General features: G+C 46.6%; 1 protein-coding gene across 1 annotated transcript; it reads left to right on the top strand.

Moving 5' to 3' along the window:
• Positions 1–14,512: 14,512 nt before the first annotated feature.
• Positions 14,513–15,420, top strand: LOC120664359 (PRA1 family protein F2-like). Its single transcript, XM_039943541.1, has one exon. The coding sequence runs from the start codon at positions 14,590–14,592 to the stop codon at positions 15,181–15,183; it is 594 nt and encodes a 197-aa protein (XP_039799475.1). The 5' UTR covers positions 14,513–14,589; the 3' UTR covers positions 15,184–15,420.
• Positions 15,421–17,341: the final 1,921 nt, after the last annotated feature.

Genomic DNA, 17,341 nt, shown 5'->3' with positions numbered 1-17,341 from the left:
GAAGCCCAGACTCAACTGCTCGAACTCCTCGCATAACTCTGGAGGCATCTGGAAAGCCACGGCCATGTTGACATAACTTCTTCTGCTCAAAGCATCTGCTACAACATTGGCCTTGCCCGGATGATAGTGAATCTCCAGGTCATAGTCCTTGACCAACTCTAACCATCTTCTCTGTCGCATGTTCAGCTCATTCTGCGTGAAAATGTACTTGAGGCTCTTGTGATCAGTGTAGATATCACAACGCTGTCCATACAAGTAATGCCTCCAAATCTTCAGAGCATGCACAACTGCGGCTAACTCAAGATCATGAGTGGGATAATTCAGCTCATGCCGACGTAACTGCCGTGAAGCATAAGCAATCACTCTGCCCTCCTGCATCAGAACACACCCAAGACCATCCTTCGAAGCATCACAATATACCGTGAACCTCTTCGTCTGGTCTGGCAGAGTCAGGACTGGCGCCGTAGTCAACCTCTTCTTCAGCTCATCAAAGGCCCTCTGACGCTCATCAGTCCATACAAAAGCCACATTCTTCTCTAGCAAAGAAGTCAAAGGCTTCGTGATCTTGGCTTCCCTGCTTTAACACTTTAACCCCTGAGCTTTGTAGATTTTGAACCCGCCGTCCAGCCCCTGCCTTTTTGCGAGTTAGACCCCAGAGTTTTAGTTTAATTACGTTTCAGCCCTCGGTTTTAGCAGAAAAGCCCCTGAAACTTCAGTTTTCTTACAAATAAGCCCCTAGGACTTGTTTTAGGCCTAGTTTATGCGTTTTAGCTCCGTTTTTAGCGTTCTTTATATCCACGCGATTGTTGTAACGCGTAGAATAGTTTTAGACTAGTTTAGTGTGCTGTTTTTATGAATTGATGTATTGTTTCTTAGTTTTTGTTAGTGTTTGCTTGTATGCTTATTATCATGCTTTGTTTTGGCCATGTGTTCGTGAGTAGACGCTGAGCTACCTGAGGAGCCCCAGTACCAGTACCCGGAGCAGCCGTCTTCCGAGCACTTTGAGCAGCAGCCAGAGCAGTACGAGGAAGGCAAGTATAACATGAACAACCTATCATCTTTAAATACAATTTCATACTGCATTTTAATACTGTATGCCTTTAAGGATTTCCTAGCCAGTTTATATCCTTTAAATTTTACCTTTGGGATGCATTTTGGTTAGTTGTGCTAGGTTGCTGCGCTATAACACACTCTGGTCCTTTTTAATTAATTTGATTAATGGTTTACTTGAACTTAATTCTGAGAGTGGCCCTCTGTGTGGATGAGTGGCTCACGTCTCGTTAAAAGTTGTTTTGTAGAAACATGGTTTAGGGGGCCAGCACGGTGCTTAGTGCTTGGTTGGCCACTCTCCATAAGGACCGGTTCATAGAGCGACAACCTGGGACAACAGCGCTACCACAAGGCTAGAATGGGATAGACTTGGCGTAATAATTAGATCTTTTTGGTTTGGAGTAACTTACCTGCGGGGCAAGAGTAGTAAGCTTCAATGGTCCCTGCTCCTCCGGCTTGGTCTGTGCTTGGATTGCGCTCCTGTGCTTGTACCCCTGGAGGTGGGCCCCATCGTCGCCGACCTAACTCTCGCGGTTACGCCTTACCAACGAGATTCTTTTTAAAGGCCTCGTAGTGAGTCGCTGGCCATCTCACCTAAGGAAGTGTGATGAACAACTGGTGTAGCTCACGACTTGTGGGTAAAGATGTGCAACCTCTGCAGAGTGTAAAACTGGTATACTAGCCGTGCTCACGGTTATGAGCGGCCCAGATCCTCCTTTTGATTAGTGAAGTTATCTCCTTCCGACGAGGGAGGTGCTTCTCGGGGTTACCTTGGTGGCTTGGTTTTGGCTTGGTTTCTCATTAGCGATATGATTAAACTTGATTAATTACTATGTAACTGGGTTAATGGTGATTCATCAACTCGTAGTAAATAGCTTTAATAAAATCTTGTCAACACTTAAAAGCTAATGCAGTTGAGTCAGCCAACCTTAGAGCCTCATAGTTTGTGTTATACTTGTTGAGTACAAGTGGTGTACTCACCCTTGCCTCTTCTCTACTTTTTCCTCTTGGCTACGCTACTGCTGCTCAGTTCCTGCCGACACGAGGGAGTTCGTCCAGCGCTACCAGGACTACGAGGACTTCTAGGTGTTCGTCTCCCAGTCGACGTCCCTGTGGCGCCCTGCTTCAGCTTCGGAGAGCTTCATTCGTATTTTTGTACTTCGCTTCCGCTGTATCAGACATTTTGTCATTAATGTAATAAATAACATTCGTATTCGCTTTATTATATCTTTTTACGTGATATGTGCTATGATATACTGTTCATTCTGTTGTATATACGTGTGACTTGATCATGGCACGTATATGATTGCTCGGTTTATGTTCTTTTATAAACCGGGTGTTACACGCATATCCTGAGTTTGTTTCGGAGCTCGACATGCTGACACCCGAGGACGTTGTCTAGGAGCCTTACAGCCCAGAGACTGTGGCTACCCGTGCACCAGCAGGCCTGTCTTCGCACTGCTCCGCGAATGCGAACCTGTGGCTTACTACAGCCGTCCTGGTTTACGACGTCGCGGTTGAGGCATATTAGCCCTGGAGAGTCAGGAGACAGTTTGGGTAGCGCCAGGAGTTTCCGGTGCCCACCGCGTTGGAGCGTGTCAGTCCCCAGGACCACAGGTAATTATAAATGAACTTGGCTCATACATTCGTGTCGAATCTAACGATTCTTCGTGGTCCACTTTTGTAGGTTGTCAAGGAGTGGTTTGCCGTGCTCTGATGATTGGTTCACCAAGATGCAGCCGTGGGTGGACCAATGGGAACAGGCAGACGAGCACTTGGTCCATCCAACAGGACCACACACAGACAGCTCCTTTAGGGCTTACCTCACCTGGTACTTACCCCGGACTCGGGCTCGTCTGGTTTATGTTGACACTCACCCGCAGCCACACCAGGCGAGGCCTCAGGATGGCTATGCCCGGCACTACGTGGAGGCACTAGCTGGCGCGGTGAGTCTCCTGATCATATTTGCATATATATATATATATATATATATATATATATATATATATATATATATATATATATATATATATATATTAATATTCATAAGATAATTCATGTGTTTCTAACTTTTCCTTTTACTGAATGGATGCCGTTACGCCTTTGCAACATGATGGAGACGGACTGCTCGACTTACCTGATGAGGGTACGTGTCGGATCCCCAATGACCCAGTTTGAGCAGACAGAGGCATGGTCGAGGCAGCGTGACCAGTTGCGTTCAGTACTGCACAACTTGGGAAACCGTGCGTAGTACGAAGACAGCCACGGGTCGTTCCAGGCCTCGTCGTCGTTCCCGTGTCCGGCGACCGTGCACGGGCCGACGTCTCAGTACTACACAACTGCAGGTAACGTAGATATCTCTTTAAAATTAGATCAAGTGTTGTTACATATTTACTAATATCACAAACAGAATACGATCCAGCTACTGCGTTCAGCCATACTGGAATGTTTAGAGGGGCACCACCAGTTGACGGACCGTATCCAGGGATAGTACCGGGGCCACAGATACCGGCCTACACAGGTTAGTTTATGTTTCATATTTCGGTTTCTACATGTCATGACGAAAGACACAAGCGTACGCTAACATCCGCATTTTATGCGTAGGATTCTACCCCGATGCGGGCGCCGGACCTTCTTCCTCCTTTCGACCTAGTACAAAACACTCTCTCAATACACTCACTAATTTACCACACAACATATGTTGGTTTACGTTTATATGTTACGCAGGGTTTGTTTCGAGTACGTTCGTTCCAGATAACGAGGGTGTCACCTTAGGCGAACTCGACAGCTTGACTCCAGACTCACCTGGCGTGCACGGTGACCCCGATGTCTTGGGGTATTCACAGCTAGGAGGAGCACCACTTGGATCTCTCAGCAGCAGACACCGTAGCCCCTTTTGCATCCTGAGTGACAGGTGAGATCTCCGGATCGTCACACCTACTCCGAGGGCCATGTCCGTGCCCAGCAGAGGGCTAAGAGGGTCCGACACCCTAGGGGTGGTTAGATATATCCGATGTTTATTTGTAATGAGATAGCTGTGGACCGCTTATTTGTACACTTCAACGTTCGCATCTGATCACTCTTGTATTTTCCATTACATACGATAGATGATATGTTTATACTTCGATGCTCCATTAGGACTAACTACGATTCAAACTCGACATTATGTACATGTCCAGTGAATGCAAGTTAGGTACGAGACATACATACAAGCATAATACAACATTAACAATACTAAATGTGAATACATCTTGAACCGATGAACATCATATGTTATAGATCATGGCATGAAATCATCTAGGTCGTCGTCCCAGTTGACAGATGGTGGTGCTGCAGGTGGTGTAGTATGGCTCGACGAACCTCTTGCCTTTCCCTTTCTCTCTTTTCTGGATCTCCGTTCATGTACAGGGGGAGGAACATCATGTGTTGGAGGCCATGATTTGGGGGCATAAAGTCATCCATGTCGTCATCCCAGTTAACACAAGTTGGTGCTTGAGGTGCTGCAGCATGACTTGACGAACCTCTTCCCTTTCTCTTTCTCTCTATTCTGGATCTAGGTTCATGTACAGGGGAAGGAACATCATGTGTTGGAGGCCATGGTTTGGGGGCATGAAGTCATCCATGTCGTCATCCAAGTTAACACAATTTGGTGCTTGAGGTGCTGCAGCATGACTTGACGAACCTCCGGTCATCTATTCTTGTGGAGGCCAAGTACTATCACCCGAAGATCTTCTCCACCTCCTTCGCCTAGTTTGCGGCATAAGTCCATCGAAGATACATACCAATTTACGGAAATTTGGTATCGATTTGTTAATCAACTCCGTGTCCTCGGGGTAATCCTAGCATATAATTAAACAACAATGTTACTATTTTATACATATGGATTCCAAATGACGGACGAGATTAGAATTGAATGAGAGTTATCTTAATGTGCATCTCATACACCTCTGGCCGCATCCATATCTTACAAGAACTTTGTAAGAATCCAATGATATTAGGATGATTCGCTAGTTGACATACTCTCATGTATATCTTCCGACGTTCTAGTAGGTGTCCCTTTACATCTTGCGTTGTAATACCTCGAAATAATGTGAAATCTTTAAACTCTACTACTTTGGACAACACCATCTCTATCGTACCATCCGCTAACGGATCTAACTTCTTAGTTATAACAAGATTGGTCATGATATAAAGTATTATACTAGATTTTTCTTCGGTCCATGAAAATCCTCCACAATTGGAGGCAGTCATTGCCTTATGCTGCAATATCAATAAGGTACTGTCATAATTCTATTCTAATTCATAATTAATTTAAAAATAAGTCTGTAATAGTACTGAAATTGTAATACTAAACGAGTGTTCTAAACCACCAAATCTAATTCAGCTAATCCGCTAATTAAATTATTATACAATATCAATGGATTCATACGGAAGTTACCGGTAGATCACAAGTGCGCAATTCGGCAGAGCTTCGCTGCTTTTCTTCTCCTCACCCCTCTCTTTTTTTCTGAATTTTTGGTGCAATTTTTGGGCTCAAATGAGATGGGAATGGAGGCCAGGGCTTATATAGGGTGGGAGACCCCCTGTCGCCCGTGGGGAGGGCGACAGGCCCCCCTCCCTCCACACACCCCCGGCCAGGGACCTCTTTGCAAATTCAAAAAAAATTACATTAAGGTCCTGTCGCCCGTTGCTTGGGCGATAGGACCCCTGTCGCCACTGGGGCGGACGACCGGAGGCCATTTTCGAAAATTTTCAAAACAGCCATATATTTTTGAAATTTTTATTTTTTTAAATATAAAAAAAGACGCCGCTGATAATACTTGAGGCTGGCCCAAGCCCAACGTAGATTTTATGGGCCAGCTCATAAATTTGGGCTTGATGTCACGAATTTTTTTAGATGTTTATGATGTCATGCATGATCTGATGACGGAGGGTGGCGTCGTCAACTGTCAACGGCTTCGCCCATAGAGCCCAAACTAACGCCTCCTCACCAGGGTTAACCATTTCGTTTTCCGGTCAAATCCCGGTGTTTAGCGGAAACGGAATTCCGTTCCGAAATTTCGGTAAATTTTGACGAATTTCGTTGAATTTCGGTCGAAATTTGTTGAATTTTGAATTTGAAAACAAAATATATCAAAAAATACCGAAATTTCGGATCCCGGTAACTAGCGGAAACGAAAAAATTTCCGAAATTTCGCCGAAATTGTTAACCCTTCTCCTCACGGGCGCCGGGCCAGCGCGCGCATCCAGCAAGCCATGTCCAAGTACGGAACTATATCCTCAGCTCCTCCGCCGCCCCGCCGCCCGAGGGGTCGTCCACCGCGCTCGGCTCCACCCCCTACGCTAAGCTTGCCCGCTTCAGCTCGTCTTCCTCGCCGTCGTCTCGGTCTCCCTGCTGTGGCGGCCAATCTGCGCCTGCCCATCGTCCTCCCCTGCTTCTTCACCCGGCCTGGCAAGGTCTTCCCCGTGCTTCTGGTGCTCACGCTCTTCCAGCTGGTGCTCACCGGGGCCACGGCGAGCCTGCTCGTCTCGCTGCCCGTCGGGCTCGTGCTCGTCGTGGCTCACTCCGTACGTGTTTGCCGCTATAGCCGGATTTAGCCTTTTGGGAGCATAAACGCTAGGAGAATGTCCATTTGGCGCTAAGCAGGATAACTCGCTAATAACCCGCTATAGCCAGCTAAATCAGCTAAATTACCATCTCTTAGCCCGCTAAATTGTGAACTCATTTCTTCGTCGGTCTGTCGTTTGTGTTAGACTTATGGTTGTTGCATCATCTAAACTTTGTGTTAGATTTGTGAAAGCATGAAATTGAAGTCCTATGTTGTTTCTCTACATGATGAATTGATTTGCAAAACAGTTAAATGGGCTAGCTAAGGCTATAGTCGGATATAGCCTTTTCTTAGCCTTTGAAAATGTAACCGCTAAGGACCTTAGCAGAATATTTAAAACCCTGGTTTGAACCGACGACCCTCGGATAGCACCGGCGAGGAGGCACAGGGAGGTGCGACACGGCCGGCCACCGCCGTCAACGAACTACCATGAGGGGGCTAGTCGATCTTCTTGGATAATGTTAGTACTTAGTGGATACTGCAGATGTTCTTGATCGGTTTGTGCACTTGCTCACAGATAAATTAAAATTGTGATTAAACATGTGTACTTTGTATATTTATCTATGCTGTGCAGGCATTTATTCTCTTTAGATTATTTGTCAGTGAAACTATGTGTTTGAGAGTGATCAACCAGAAATCAATTTGGGCTCAATTCTTTGGCACTTGCCCATGGCTATTCAGAATGCGTCCTGATGGAATCCGGCTTGTGAACTTTCCAGAAAATTACAGGTTGTAGGGACTAAATTGTTTTAATAACTCTATATCAATCGATAATTACAAATAGCTAACACCTATAATGATTAGAGTGCCGCCTATAAACATCATAAGCTGTGTTGGCCAATGTATCTTATGGTGAAACCATCTCTTCGCAAAGATACTGGTTTGCCCTTTTTCCTCGTTTGGTCTTTGCCACTTAGGCCAAAATGCTTTGCTCTAAAAAAACATAGGCCAAAATGCATTTTTATAGGTGGCAGATTTACTGTCATTGTGCCTGTCCTTAGACCATGTTAAGTGGGGTTGTATCAATGTATCATCGTACTCCCTCTTTTAAAATATAACAAATTTTAGATTTGGCTAAAATTAAATATTTTCATCTTTGACCAATAATATCTCGAAAAAATGATTAATTTTAAATTGAAAAGGTCACACATTATGATAGTTGGTTTTATTTTGAATCAATTAATATCATTTTTATGTTGTTAATCTTTACTATCCTTGTTCTATCCATAGTGGAAGTTTAAAAGGTTTATTTGGAAAAAAAACTAAAAACAGTTATATTCTAGAACAGAGAGAGTAGTTTTCATCGCCTTACTCCAAGATTGTTCCTTATATTTTGATAAAATTGCCAGTTGAAACCATAATTTTTTTTTGAACAAATAGCACGAGAGTGTGCTTATTTCATTGATAAAGAGGAAAGTTGAAACCATAAATGATCATATCACATACAAAAGTTGATTGGCGTGTGGATCTGTTCACTGCAATTCAGTCCCGTTTAGTTCGCGAAAATTTTTGGGTTTTGGAACTGTAGCACTTTCGTTGTTATTTGGCGATTAATGTCCAATCATGAATTAATTAGGCTCAAAAGATTCATCTCATCATTTATAGCTAAACTGTGCAATTAGTTATTTTTTCAACTGCGTTTAATGCTCCATAAATGTGTCCAAAAATTCAATGTGACAGTGAATCTTGAAAAATTTTTGGAACTAAACATGGCCTCGAATAACCAAACACCAGCTCCAGCTGGAGCTATCCTAGCTGTACAGAAACGGTAACCAATTAAACAAAAACTTGTTGCATCTCTTCAGCCTGCTCCGCGAGAGCCTGCATCCCGCGTACGAGCCAGGCTCGCCAGGGAAAGAAACCAACCATGCCCATAGAGACAGGAGGGAGGACGTAGGTACCCGTGGAAGTTGACGGGAAACTTCCCGGGGCTGTTATTGGTCGCAAGTGTGACACAGTCACACAAGCAATAGCAGATTAGTCTTCCGTAAGACTATCTGCGCGGCGCTCGAGCTCCCCCTCCTCGCCGGCGCCGGCCACCGCGCGCTTCCAGCTAGCCATGTCAAAGTACGGAGCCATCCCCGCCTCGTTCTCCACTCCGTAGCCCGAGGGCTCGCCCGCCGCGCTGGACTCCACCTCCAGCGCTAACGCCCCCGGCGCGTCTCCGGCGGCCGCGCGCCGCCCCTGGCGCGAGCTCGCGGACCCGCGCGCGCTCTCCGTCCCGCGGGGTCTCGCCGACGCCCGCCACCGCGCGCGCGCCAACCTCGCGCGCTTCGCCGCGAACTACGGGCTCGTCTCCATCGCCGTCCTCTCGGCCTCCCTGCTCTGGCGGCCCATCTTCCTGCCCGTGGTCGTCCCGTTCTTCTTCCTCGCCTCGCCTGCTGATGCCCTCCGCTTGGTCCCGATATTCACGTCCTTCCTGCTGGTGGTCACCCGCGGCGCGACGGGCGTCCTCGTCTTGCTGCTCGCCGGGGCCGCCCCGCCGGTAAACAACTAGCGCCGGCCGTTCCTTGTCGACCTCATCGGCTCTGGGTTAGTTGATGTTATTATTGCAGGTGTTCTTGTTCCGTTTGTGAACTTGCTCAGGAGACAAACATGTGCTTAAATTTATGTTCTTTGTATATTTACATGTAGCATGCATGAAGACGTTTATTCTCTATAATTAGATGATTTGCTAGTGAAATCATGTTTTTTGGGAGCGACGAACCTGAAGTCGATCAATATGGCTACTCGGAACGCGTCCTGGAGAAGGGAGCTACACGATCAAACCGGAAAGAGATTGGCCTTATTATGGGTGGGCACAGAACCCAAAACCCAAAGTCCGAACCCAAAAAACTCGAGCCCAAACCCAAAATACCCGAACCCGAAAAACCCGAATAGTCCTAAAAACAGCCCAGCCCAAGTTAGTTTCATTACAGTTTCAGTCCAGCCCATCCAGCGCCACCCTAACCTAACCAGCCCATCAGCCGCCCAGCCCAGCACACCCCCACGCCACACCCCCCCCCCCCCCCCGACCAGACCCCGCGCCGCCCCCCACGCCAGCCCCAGCCGTGCAGGCCCCTAACCCTAGGCGGCGACCGTCGAAGCCCCTTCTCCCCGTCGCCGCCAGCCCCCCGTCTCCCAGTCTCCTACCTAGTGCCCACCATCTCTCCATCTCTCTAGCCCCTCCATCAGTACGACGGAGCAGGAGGCCAGGAGCGAGTCCGCGCCCGCCGGATCCGCCTCATCCACGCCCGCCGGATCCGCCTCATCCACGCCCTCGGCTCCTGCAGCCCCGTTGGCGGCGGCGGGGGGGGGGGGGGGGGGGGGGCGGCCTTCGGCGGCGGCTACAGGTGGCCAGGAGCTCGAGTCCGCGGCCGCCTGCGCCGGATCTACCTCCACTCACGCCCACGGCTCCCGCTTCAGGCTCCCGCAGTCCATTGGTGGCGGCGGCGGCGGGTGGGGCCTTGGGCCTTCGGCGGTGGCGGCGACAGTCGAGTCCGGGCACGTCTCCTCCGCCACGCGAGACGCGAGCACCTGGCTGCACGGCGCGCCTACTCTGCCGCGCGCTGGGAGCAAAGAGCCGCGGGGGCCAACAGCCGGTCGGCCGCAAAGCATGCGCAGAGGGACGGCGTCAAGCTCGAGCGGTGGCGTATTGCACGGGGTGGTTCTGGTTCGGGTTGTTCGGGTAAACCCGAACCCGAACTCGAATTTTCGGGTACCCCAATTTTCGAGTTTTTCTTTTTCCTAGCTAATTTCGGGTAGCATTTTTGGAAACCCGAAATACCCGAAACCCGAAATACCCGACCCGAAATTTTCAGGTAACCCGAACGACCAGCCATAGGCCTTATGATCTATCAGGGTGTCCACAAATAACGAACGTTGAACTTTGCACTGTTTCAACTCTATGCTTTGTTTCGGAGAAATAAAATGGGAAACCTTTTCTCTCGAAAAAAAATACCGAACGTTGAATCTCCCATGAGTTGAAACAAGACAGCGATTGTATGAGCACATTAGGAAACTATGATCTATCCATTCTCGATGGCTCTGGTGTTTCCGCTTATCTCAGCCATGTTTATAAATTATAGGTTAAGTAAAAATTTTATAGCTTATCACCTTTCACATTTTGTAGTTCAAATTCTAAAGTGGCTTACCACATAAGCAAAAATGAGGTAGGTCATTGGTGTAATTATCGCATATTTCACTGATAAAACGACTCTAATCAGAATCAATAAAGTCAATGACTGGTTACTGGTTCCCCTACGTGTAGCCCTGCAAATGGGTTGGGTTGAAATAGAGTTTATGGGTTGGGTTTTAATATGGAGTGTGTTTAGATGGGCTAAAATGTGTTGTATTAAGTAATGGGACAGAGCAGAGTGGATTCTATGTAAATGTGGGTTGGGATGGGTTGAAATAGATAGTTTGTGCAAAACTGTATGACTAGATATAAATATTGGTCCTGCATTGAGAGCCGCATCGTAAAATTAAAAATTTTGCAGTCATACCATAAAATTTTATTAAAATGGACTGAAATTTGTTGGAGATGATACAATATAATTGACAGCTACTCTGTGCAAAACAGTGTGGTTAGACCAACATGTGGGTTCCGCATCAAATGCCGGACCCTGGAAATAAAATCTTGCGTTCAAACTATAAAATTTTATCGAAAATGATTGAAATTTTTTGGAGATAATTCAGTATGACTAGCAGCTACTTTGTGCAAATCAGTATGGCCAGAATTACATATGGGCCCACGTTAACACTACTACAAAAACTGATTAACAATGTTTTTTAGCAGCTCTGAGGCGGGAACAAAAAATAACTGTCTCTGTTGCCAAACATTAGCAGAGGCGGTCATTTTTTATTAACAGAGGCGGTTACAAAAACCGCCTCAGAAAATCGATTAACAGAGGCGGTCATCTTAACAAGACCGCCTCTGTTAATAGTCGTATTTTCAGAAGTGGTTCATTTACAACAGCCTGCCTCAGTTAATGGGCCGAGCCCAATAAAAATCCATACCCTAGCCAAACCCTAAATAATTTCTCTCTCCTCCCCCCTCCGATCTCTCTCTCCCTCCAACAATCTGCTCAACCTGCCGCCGCTCTAATTCTTCCTCCAGTGCCTCCACCGGCTGAGCGCCTCCACCGGCAGATCCGGGGGCCAGCGGCAGATCCGGGCGGGGGCGTGGTGGTGGTGACGGTCGCGGCGGCGACGGGAGGACGTGGCGCGCGGCGAACGGGGCGGATCCGGCCGGGGCGCGGCGGGGGGGGGGGGGGTTCGCGGGCGCAGCAGTGGTGACGAACGCGGCGGTGGTGGGACGACGCGGCGCTCAGCGGGCGGAGCGGATCCGGCCGGGACGCGGCGGATCTCGCGGTGGCGGGAGGACGCGGCGCGTGGCGGACGAGGCGGATCCGCCGGCGGCGGTGGCGAGCGTGGGTTTTTATTTTATTTTTGTTTTTTGATTAACTAAGAGGCAGGCTCACAACAACCGCCTCAGAAAAGAGTTCATTTACTGTAACCCTTGGTCTGAGGCGGTTGCAAAAATCGCCTCAGTTAATCGATGTTGACTGCCTCAGAAAAGATTTGTGTAGTAGTGTAAGAGTCGGACCCTAAAAATAAAATCTCACGTTCACACTATAAAATTTTATTAAAAATAACTAAAATTTATTGGAGATGACTTGATATGATTGGCAGCTATTCTGTGCAAAGTAATGTGGCTAGATCTACATATAGACCCCACGTAAAAATCAAGACCTTAGAAACAATTCCTCGCGTTGACACTATAAAATTTATCAAAATTAATGAAATTTTTTTTGAAGATGCTCAGTATGACTGAAAACTACTCTGTGCAAACAGTGTGGCAAGACCTATACTAATTTTTTTAGAAACATATTCTTATTGGATTGTTAGCATAGTTTTTCTAATAGTTTATTATATTATGAGCTGAAATATTTAGTTTGGGTTGGTGTGTGGTGGTAGTGGGGGTTTGAAGTGGAGAGGATAATATTAATTTCTCTTGTAAGAATGTAGTAGTGTTGCAGGGTGTGAACTAATGTCCCTGCAGAACAGAAGTGGCCATGATCGGAAAAGATGGCATGGATGTGTGACAAACCCTAATTTGACTAACATTCTACGGGCCAAGCCAAAAATGGGATTTGAGGCATAATTGTGCCCTACGGTGCTTAGCCCACACCACAACCCTCACATTATAAAACCATCGTTGGCTGTGTTTAGTTCGTGAAATTTTTTTAGTTTGGATACTGTAGCACTTTCGTTGTTATTTGGCAATTACTGTCCAATTATGGAGTAATTAGGTTTAAAAAGATTCATCTCGTCATTTACAGTTGAACTGTAATTAATTATTTGTTTCAACTATATTTAATACTTCATGCATGTGTCCGAAGATTTGATGTGACAGGTAGTGTAGGAAAAAATTTGGGAACTAAACGGGGCCTAAGTTGTGTTTAATCCGCGAAAAAGTTTGAGTTTTGGTACTATAGCACATTTCGTTGTTATTTGACAATTAATGTTCAATCATGAACTAATTAGGTTTACAAGATTTATCTTGTATGAAACAGTTAAACTGTGTAATTAGTTATTTTTTCAACTATATTTAATGCTCCATTCATGAATCCGAAGATTCGATGTGATGGATATTGTAGGATTTTTTTGGAATAAATCGAACAAATCAACGATCTGGATGGTGCCGGCGTACATCTCCGGTCTCCACCCTGTGTGTGTCCCCGCTCACTCCATACCTTCCCTTCAGAGTCCAGGCACTCACCAAACCAATTTAAATCTAATTAGTTCATAATTTAATCTCTAATTGATTTTATAACCATCCACTAATCGTGTATTAATTATACTTAATGGATTCATCTAAAATTCTAATTGCAATTTATGTGATTAGTTTTATATTAAATTGACATCTAAATATTGAAATTGACGTTCTAATATTCGACGTGATAGGTACTTCAAAAACCGAGCGAGATCAACATTCTACGGGCCAAGCCAAAAATGGGCTTTGAGGCATAATTGTGCCCTACGGTACTTAGCCCACACCACAATCCTCAGATTATAAAGGCATCCATCCTCTACAGCTAAAATGCTAAATCAACAAATCAACGGTCTGGATGGTGCCACACGTACATCTCCGGTGTCCGCGCTAGGTGTGTCCGTTTGTGTCCCCGCTCACTCCATACCTTCCCCATCCCTTGCAGAGTCCAGGCACTGCACGTCGAGCTCACCCCTTTCCCCCAAGGTTTTAAATAACCGGCTATAGTTGCGCTATAGCCGGATTTAGTTTTTTGGGAGCATAAACGCTAGGAGAAGGTCCATTTAGCGCTAAGCAGGATAGCCCGCTAATAACCCGCTATAGCCAGCTAAATCAGCTAAATTATCATCTCTTAGCCCGCTAAATTACCATCTCTTAACCTCTACTTCATCTTCAGAATCAGAAGCTGATGAAGATGGTAACGATTCAATGCATGGGCAAAGTTCTGATTCTACTAGTGATGATTAAACGGGTAGAAATGATCAGATGCCACTGATGTGTATCAACTTCATATTTATGCTTTCAGTTTGTTTGTGTGAAACTGTGAACTCATTTCTTCGTCAGTCTATCGTTTGTGTTAGACTTATGGTTGTTGCATCATCTGAACTTTGTGTTAGATTTGTGAAAGCATGAAGTTGAAGTCCTATGTTATTTCTCTACATGATGAATTGATGATGTACTGAATATTCTGAAACTGTGAAATTGATTTGCAAAACAGCTAAATGAATTAGCTAAGACTATAGCTAGATATAACTTTTTAGCCTTTAAAAAGATACCGCTAAGGACCTGCTCTAGCAGGATATTTAAAACCTTGCTTCCCCCACCGCGTGCGTCGCATAGCTTCCCCAGACCCCAGCCAGGCAAAAGACCGAGCCGTCCCCAGCCAGGCAGCGAGCCATGTCCAAGTACGGCACCATCCCCGCCTCCTCATCGCCCCCGCCGGCGCCGGCGGGGGCATCCTCCTCCACCTACCCGCTCGACTTCATCTCCCGCGCCAAGGCCCGCGGCGCGTCCGCGCTCGCCGCGCGCCGCCCCTGGCGCGAGCTCGCGGACCCGGGCGCGCTCTCCGTCCCGCGGGGCTTCTCCGACGCCTACCGCCGCGCGCGCGCCAACCTCGCGCACTTCGCCGCCAACTACGCGCTCGTCGTCCTGGCCGTCGTCTTCGCCTCCCTGCTCTGGCACCCCGTCTCCCTGCTCGTCTTCCTCGCCTGCTTCGCCGCCTGGCTCTTCCTCTACTTCCTCCGCGACCGCGACGTCGACCAGGCGCTCCTCATCTGCGGCCGCCCCGTCGGGGACGGCGTCGTCATCGCGTTCCTCTCCGCGGTCACGCTCGTGCTCCTGCTGCTCACCGGCGCCACCTCCAACATCCTCATCTCCCTGCTCGTCGGCCTCCTCGTCGTCCTGTTCCACGCCCTGCTGCACCGACCCGCCGACAGCATCGACGAGGAGGCCGGGAGGTGGTACACGCCCGTGCCGCCGTCGAACTACTAATCAGTAAGCCAGTGTGAGCTGCTCTTCTTCCGTTGTTCTTCATCGTCTTCTTGCTTCTCCGGTTCGGTTATTAGTGAATCATTGCAGATGCTCTTGTTCCGTTTGTGCACTTGTTGATAAATAAAATGTGCTTAAATTGGTGTTCTTTGTATTTTTAATGCATATTATTGGTCGAATGCAAACATTTGTTCTCTCTCTCGATGATTCGTCACTGAAATTATTATGATTCATGGGTGATCAATCTGAAGTCAGTTTATTTGGGCTCAAATCGTGTGGCGCTTGCACAAAGGTCATTCAGAACGCGTCCTGGAGAAGGGATTGCATGGTCAAACCGGAAGAGATTTTGCCTTGTGATCCACGGGTTCTAATTCTAAAAGAGAACAGGTGTTTCCATGTGTGACGGAGAGAGACACCGTGTGAGCATTTCAGCCACAACCGAGGCCAACCACTTTGTTAATAGTGTCTGACCAGTAACGGGAGGACACTTACGCTTATCCGCAGAGCCGGCCGAGTTCGAGCTTGGTGATGGCGACTCATGGGCTCGTACAATCTAGACAAATTCTGAGCTGGTATCTCATTTTATACCTCTAGAAAACAAAGATCTAGCATGTTTTGGGTCGGTGGGGCACTGTTTGTTTATCAATCAAATCACCTCTTCTTCATATCCAGTAAACATCATATGCTAGTTTATTCAGCTACCATTTCAACTCTTTCTATACACTCCTCCTATTTGTTTAGAAATTGGCTGGCGGTTTCTCATATTCTTTTGTGAGAGGGCAATAATTGAAGTGACAGCTGTTGGCGGGAGAACGGCGTTATTATTATTAATATATCCTGAAGGAATTTTATAGGTACATCCTGATGTGAGTTTTATATGTTTCAAATAGGATAACTTGCTGTTAGCTCCCTGGTTGTGTGCCTATTCAGTTGAATGCATTCAAGATTCAGCTCGATCAACAACAAATCTTCCATGAAAACATGGGAGCTATTGAAGACTATACACGCAACTTACTAATGGGTCAAAATCTGAATCATACCCACACCTAGAGATGGCAACGGGTCGGGTAAAATGCGGGTAGATTAAATATCCGCCCGCGACAATATCCGAAACTATAAGACATACCCGTACCCGCGAAATCTAACGGGTAAAATTTTATACCCATACCAATCGGGTATGGGTAGGGTCGATAGCATAAATAACCAAACACAATTCTAGTTATTTGGTCGTATAGACTAGTACATTTTGAATTTTTTGCCCATACAACCAAACACAAAACATTAGTAAAATAAAGAACTAAACGGATCATCTTGCACCATTTGTTTTCTTATCTTCAACACCTATTTTGTAGTTGTAGGTAAATAGATGTGTTCAATTCTAGTTAACTATTTTATCTAAAAAATACAACAATGATCATACACATCACTACAAAGAATAAGAAAAATGTCAATGTCATTTTCACATATATTAGGTCACATAATCTCATTATCCATTTATATAGTTCAAACAATCACAAAAAAATAAGATATAAAATTTATGAATTATATGAATTCACTAGATTATTTATTGTATTTCGGGTACCCGCGGGTTAAAATTTTATACCCATACCCTCACCCATAACCGCGGGTAAAATTTCGTACCCATACCCTCACCCATTGGGCTGGGTACCCGCGGGTAAAATTGCCATCCCTACCCACACCGAACCATTCCATCAAAAACCAACGATTCATCCAACCCACCCTGCTGATCCACCTCTTAAAACCAAACCGGCCCAACTTAAAAATTTCTCACGGCTCAAACTAAATCAGACTATTTTTCTCCAAACGGTTTCACCCCATTGTCACCGTGGTTTCCAACCATGCAGCCTCGTCGCGCACCCACCGCCAGCTTGGCCGTGCGGCTGTGCACCATGCTGCATGCGAGCGAGGAGCTGGCGCAGGAATTGTTTGGATGAAGGCCTCACCCATGCAGCAGCTGCCAGGCATCGATCGTGGCCCCAGGCGCACGAAATCGATGGCCTGGATGAGTTGCCTGGCCCAGGCAATTTTCCCAGGGTACCATCCAAATAAGCCCGAAATCCCTGAGCCCAGCGGACCGGACAAGCAGCAGCGTCTCGATTTGGTGAATGGTGGCAGCGATAGTCGCTTTGTTCGTTTGGCT

This window comes from Panicum virgatum, chromosome 3N (assembly GCF_016808335.1).
Source record: "Panicum virgatum strain AP13 chromosome 3N, P.virgatum_v5, whole genome shotgun sequence".
Classification (NCBI taxonomy): domain Eukaryota; kingdom Viridiplantae; phylum Streptophyta; class Magnoliopsida; order Poales; family Poaceae; genus Panicum; species Panicum virgatum.
Note: the sequence above shows the minus strand (reverse complement) of the source record. Positions and strands in the feature narration are given on the sequence as shown.

Bases quoted from the DNA above. Each gene is read 5' to 3' on its own strand.
- LOC120664359 (XM_039943541.1), top strand. From the start codon at position 14,590: ATGTCCAAGTACGGCACCATCCCCGCCTCCTCATCGCCCCCGCCGGCG.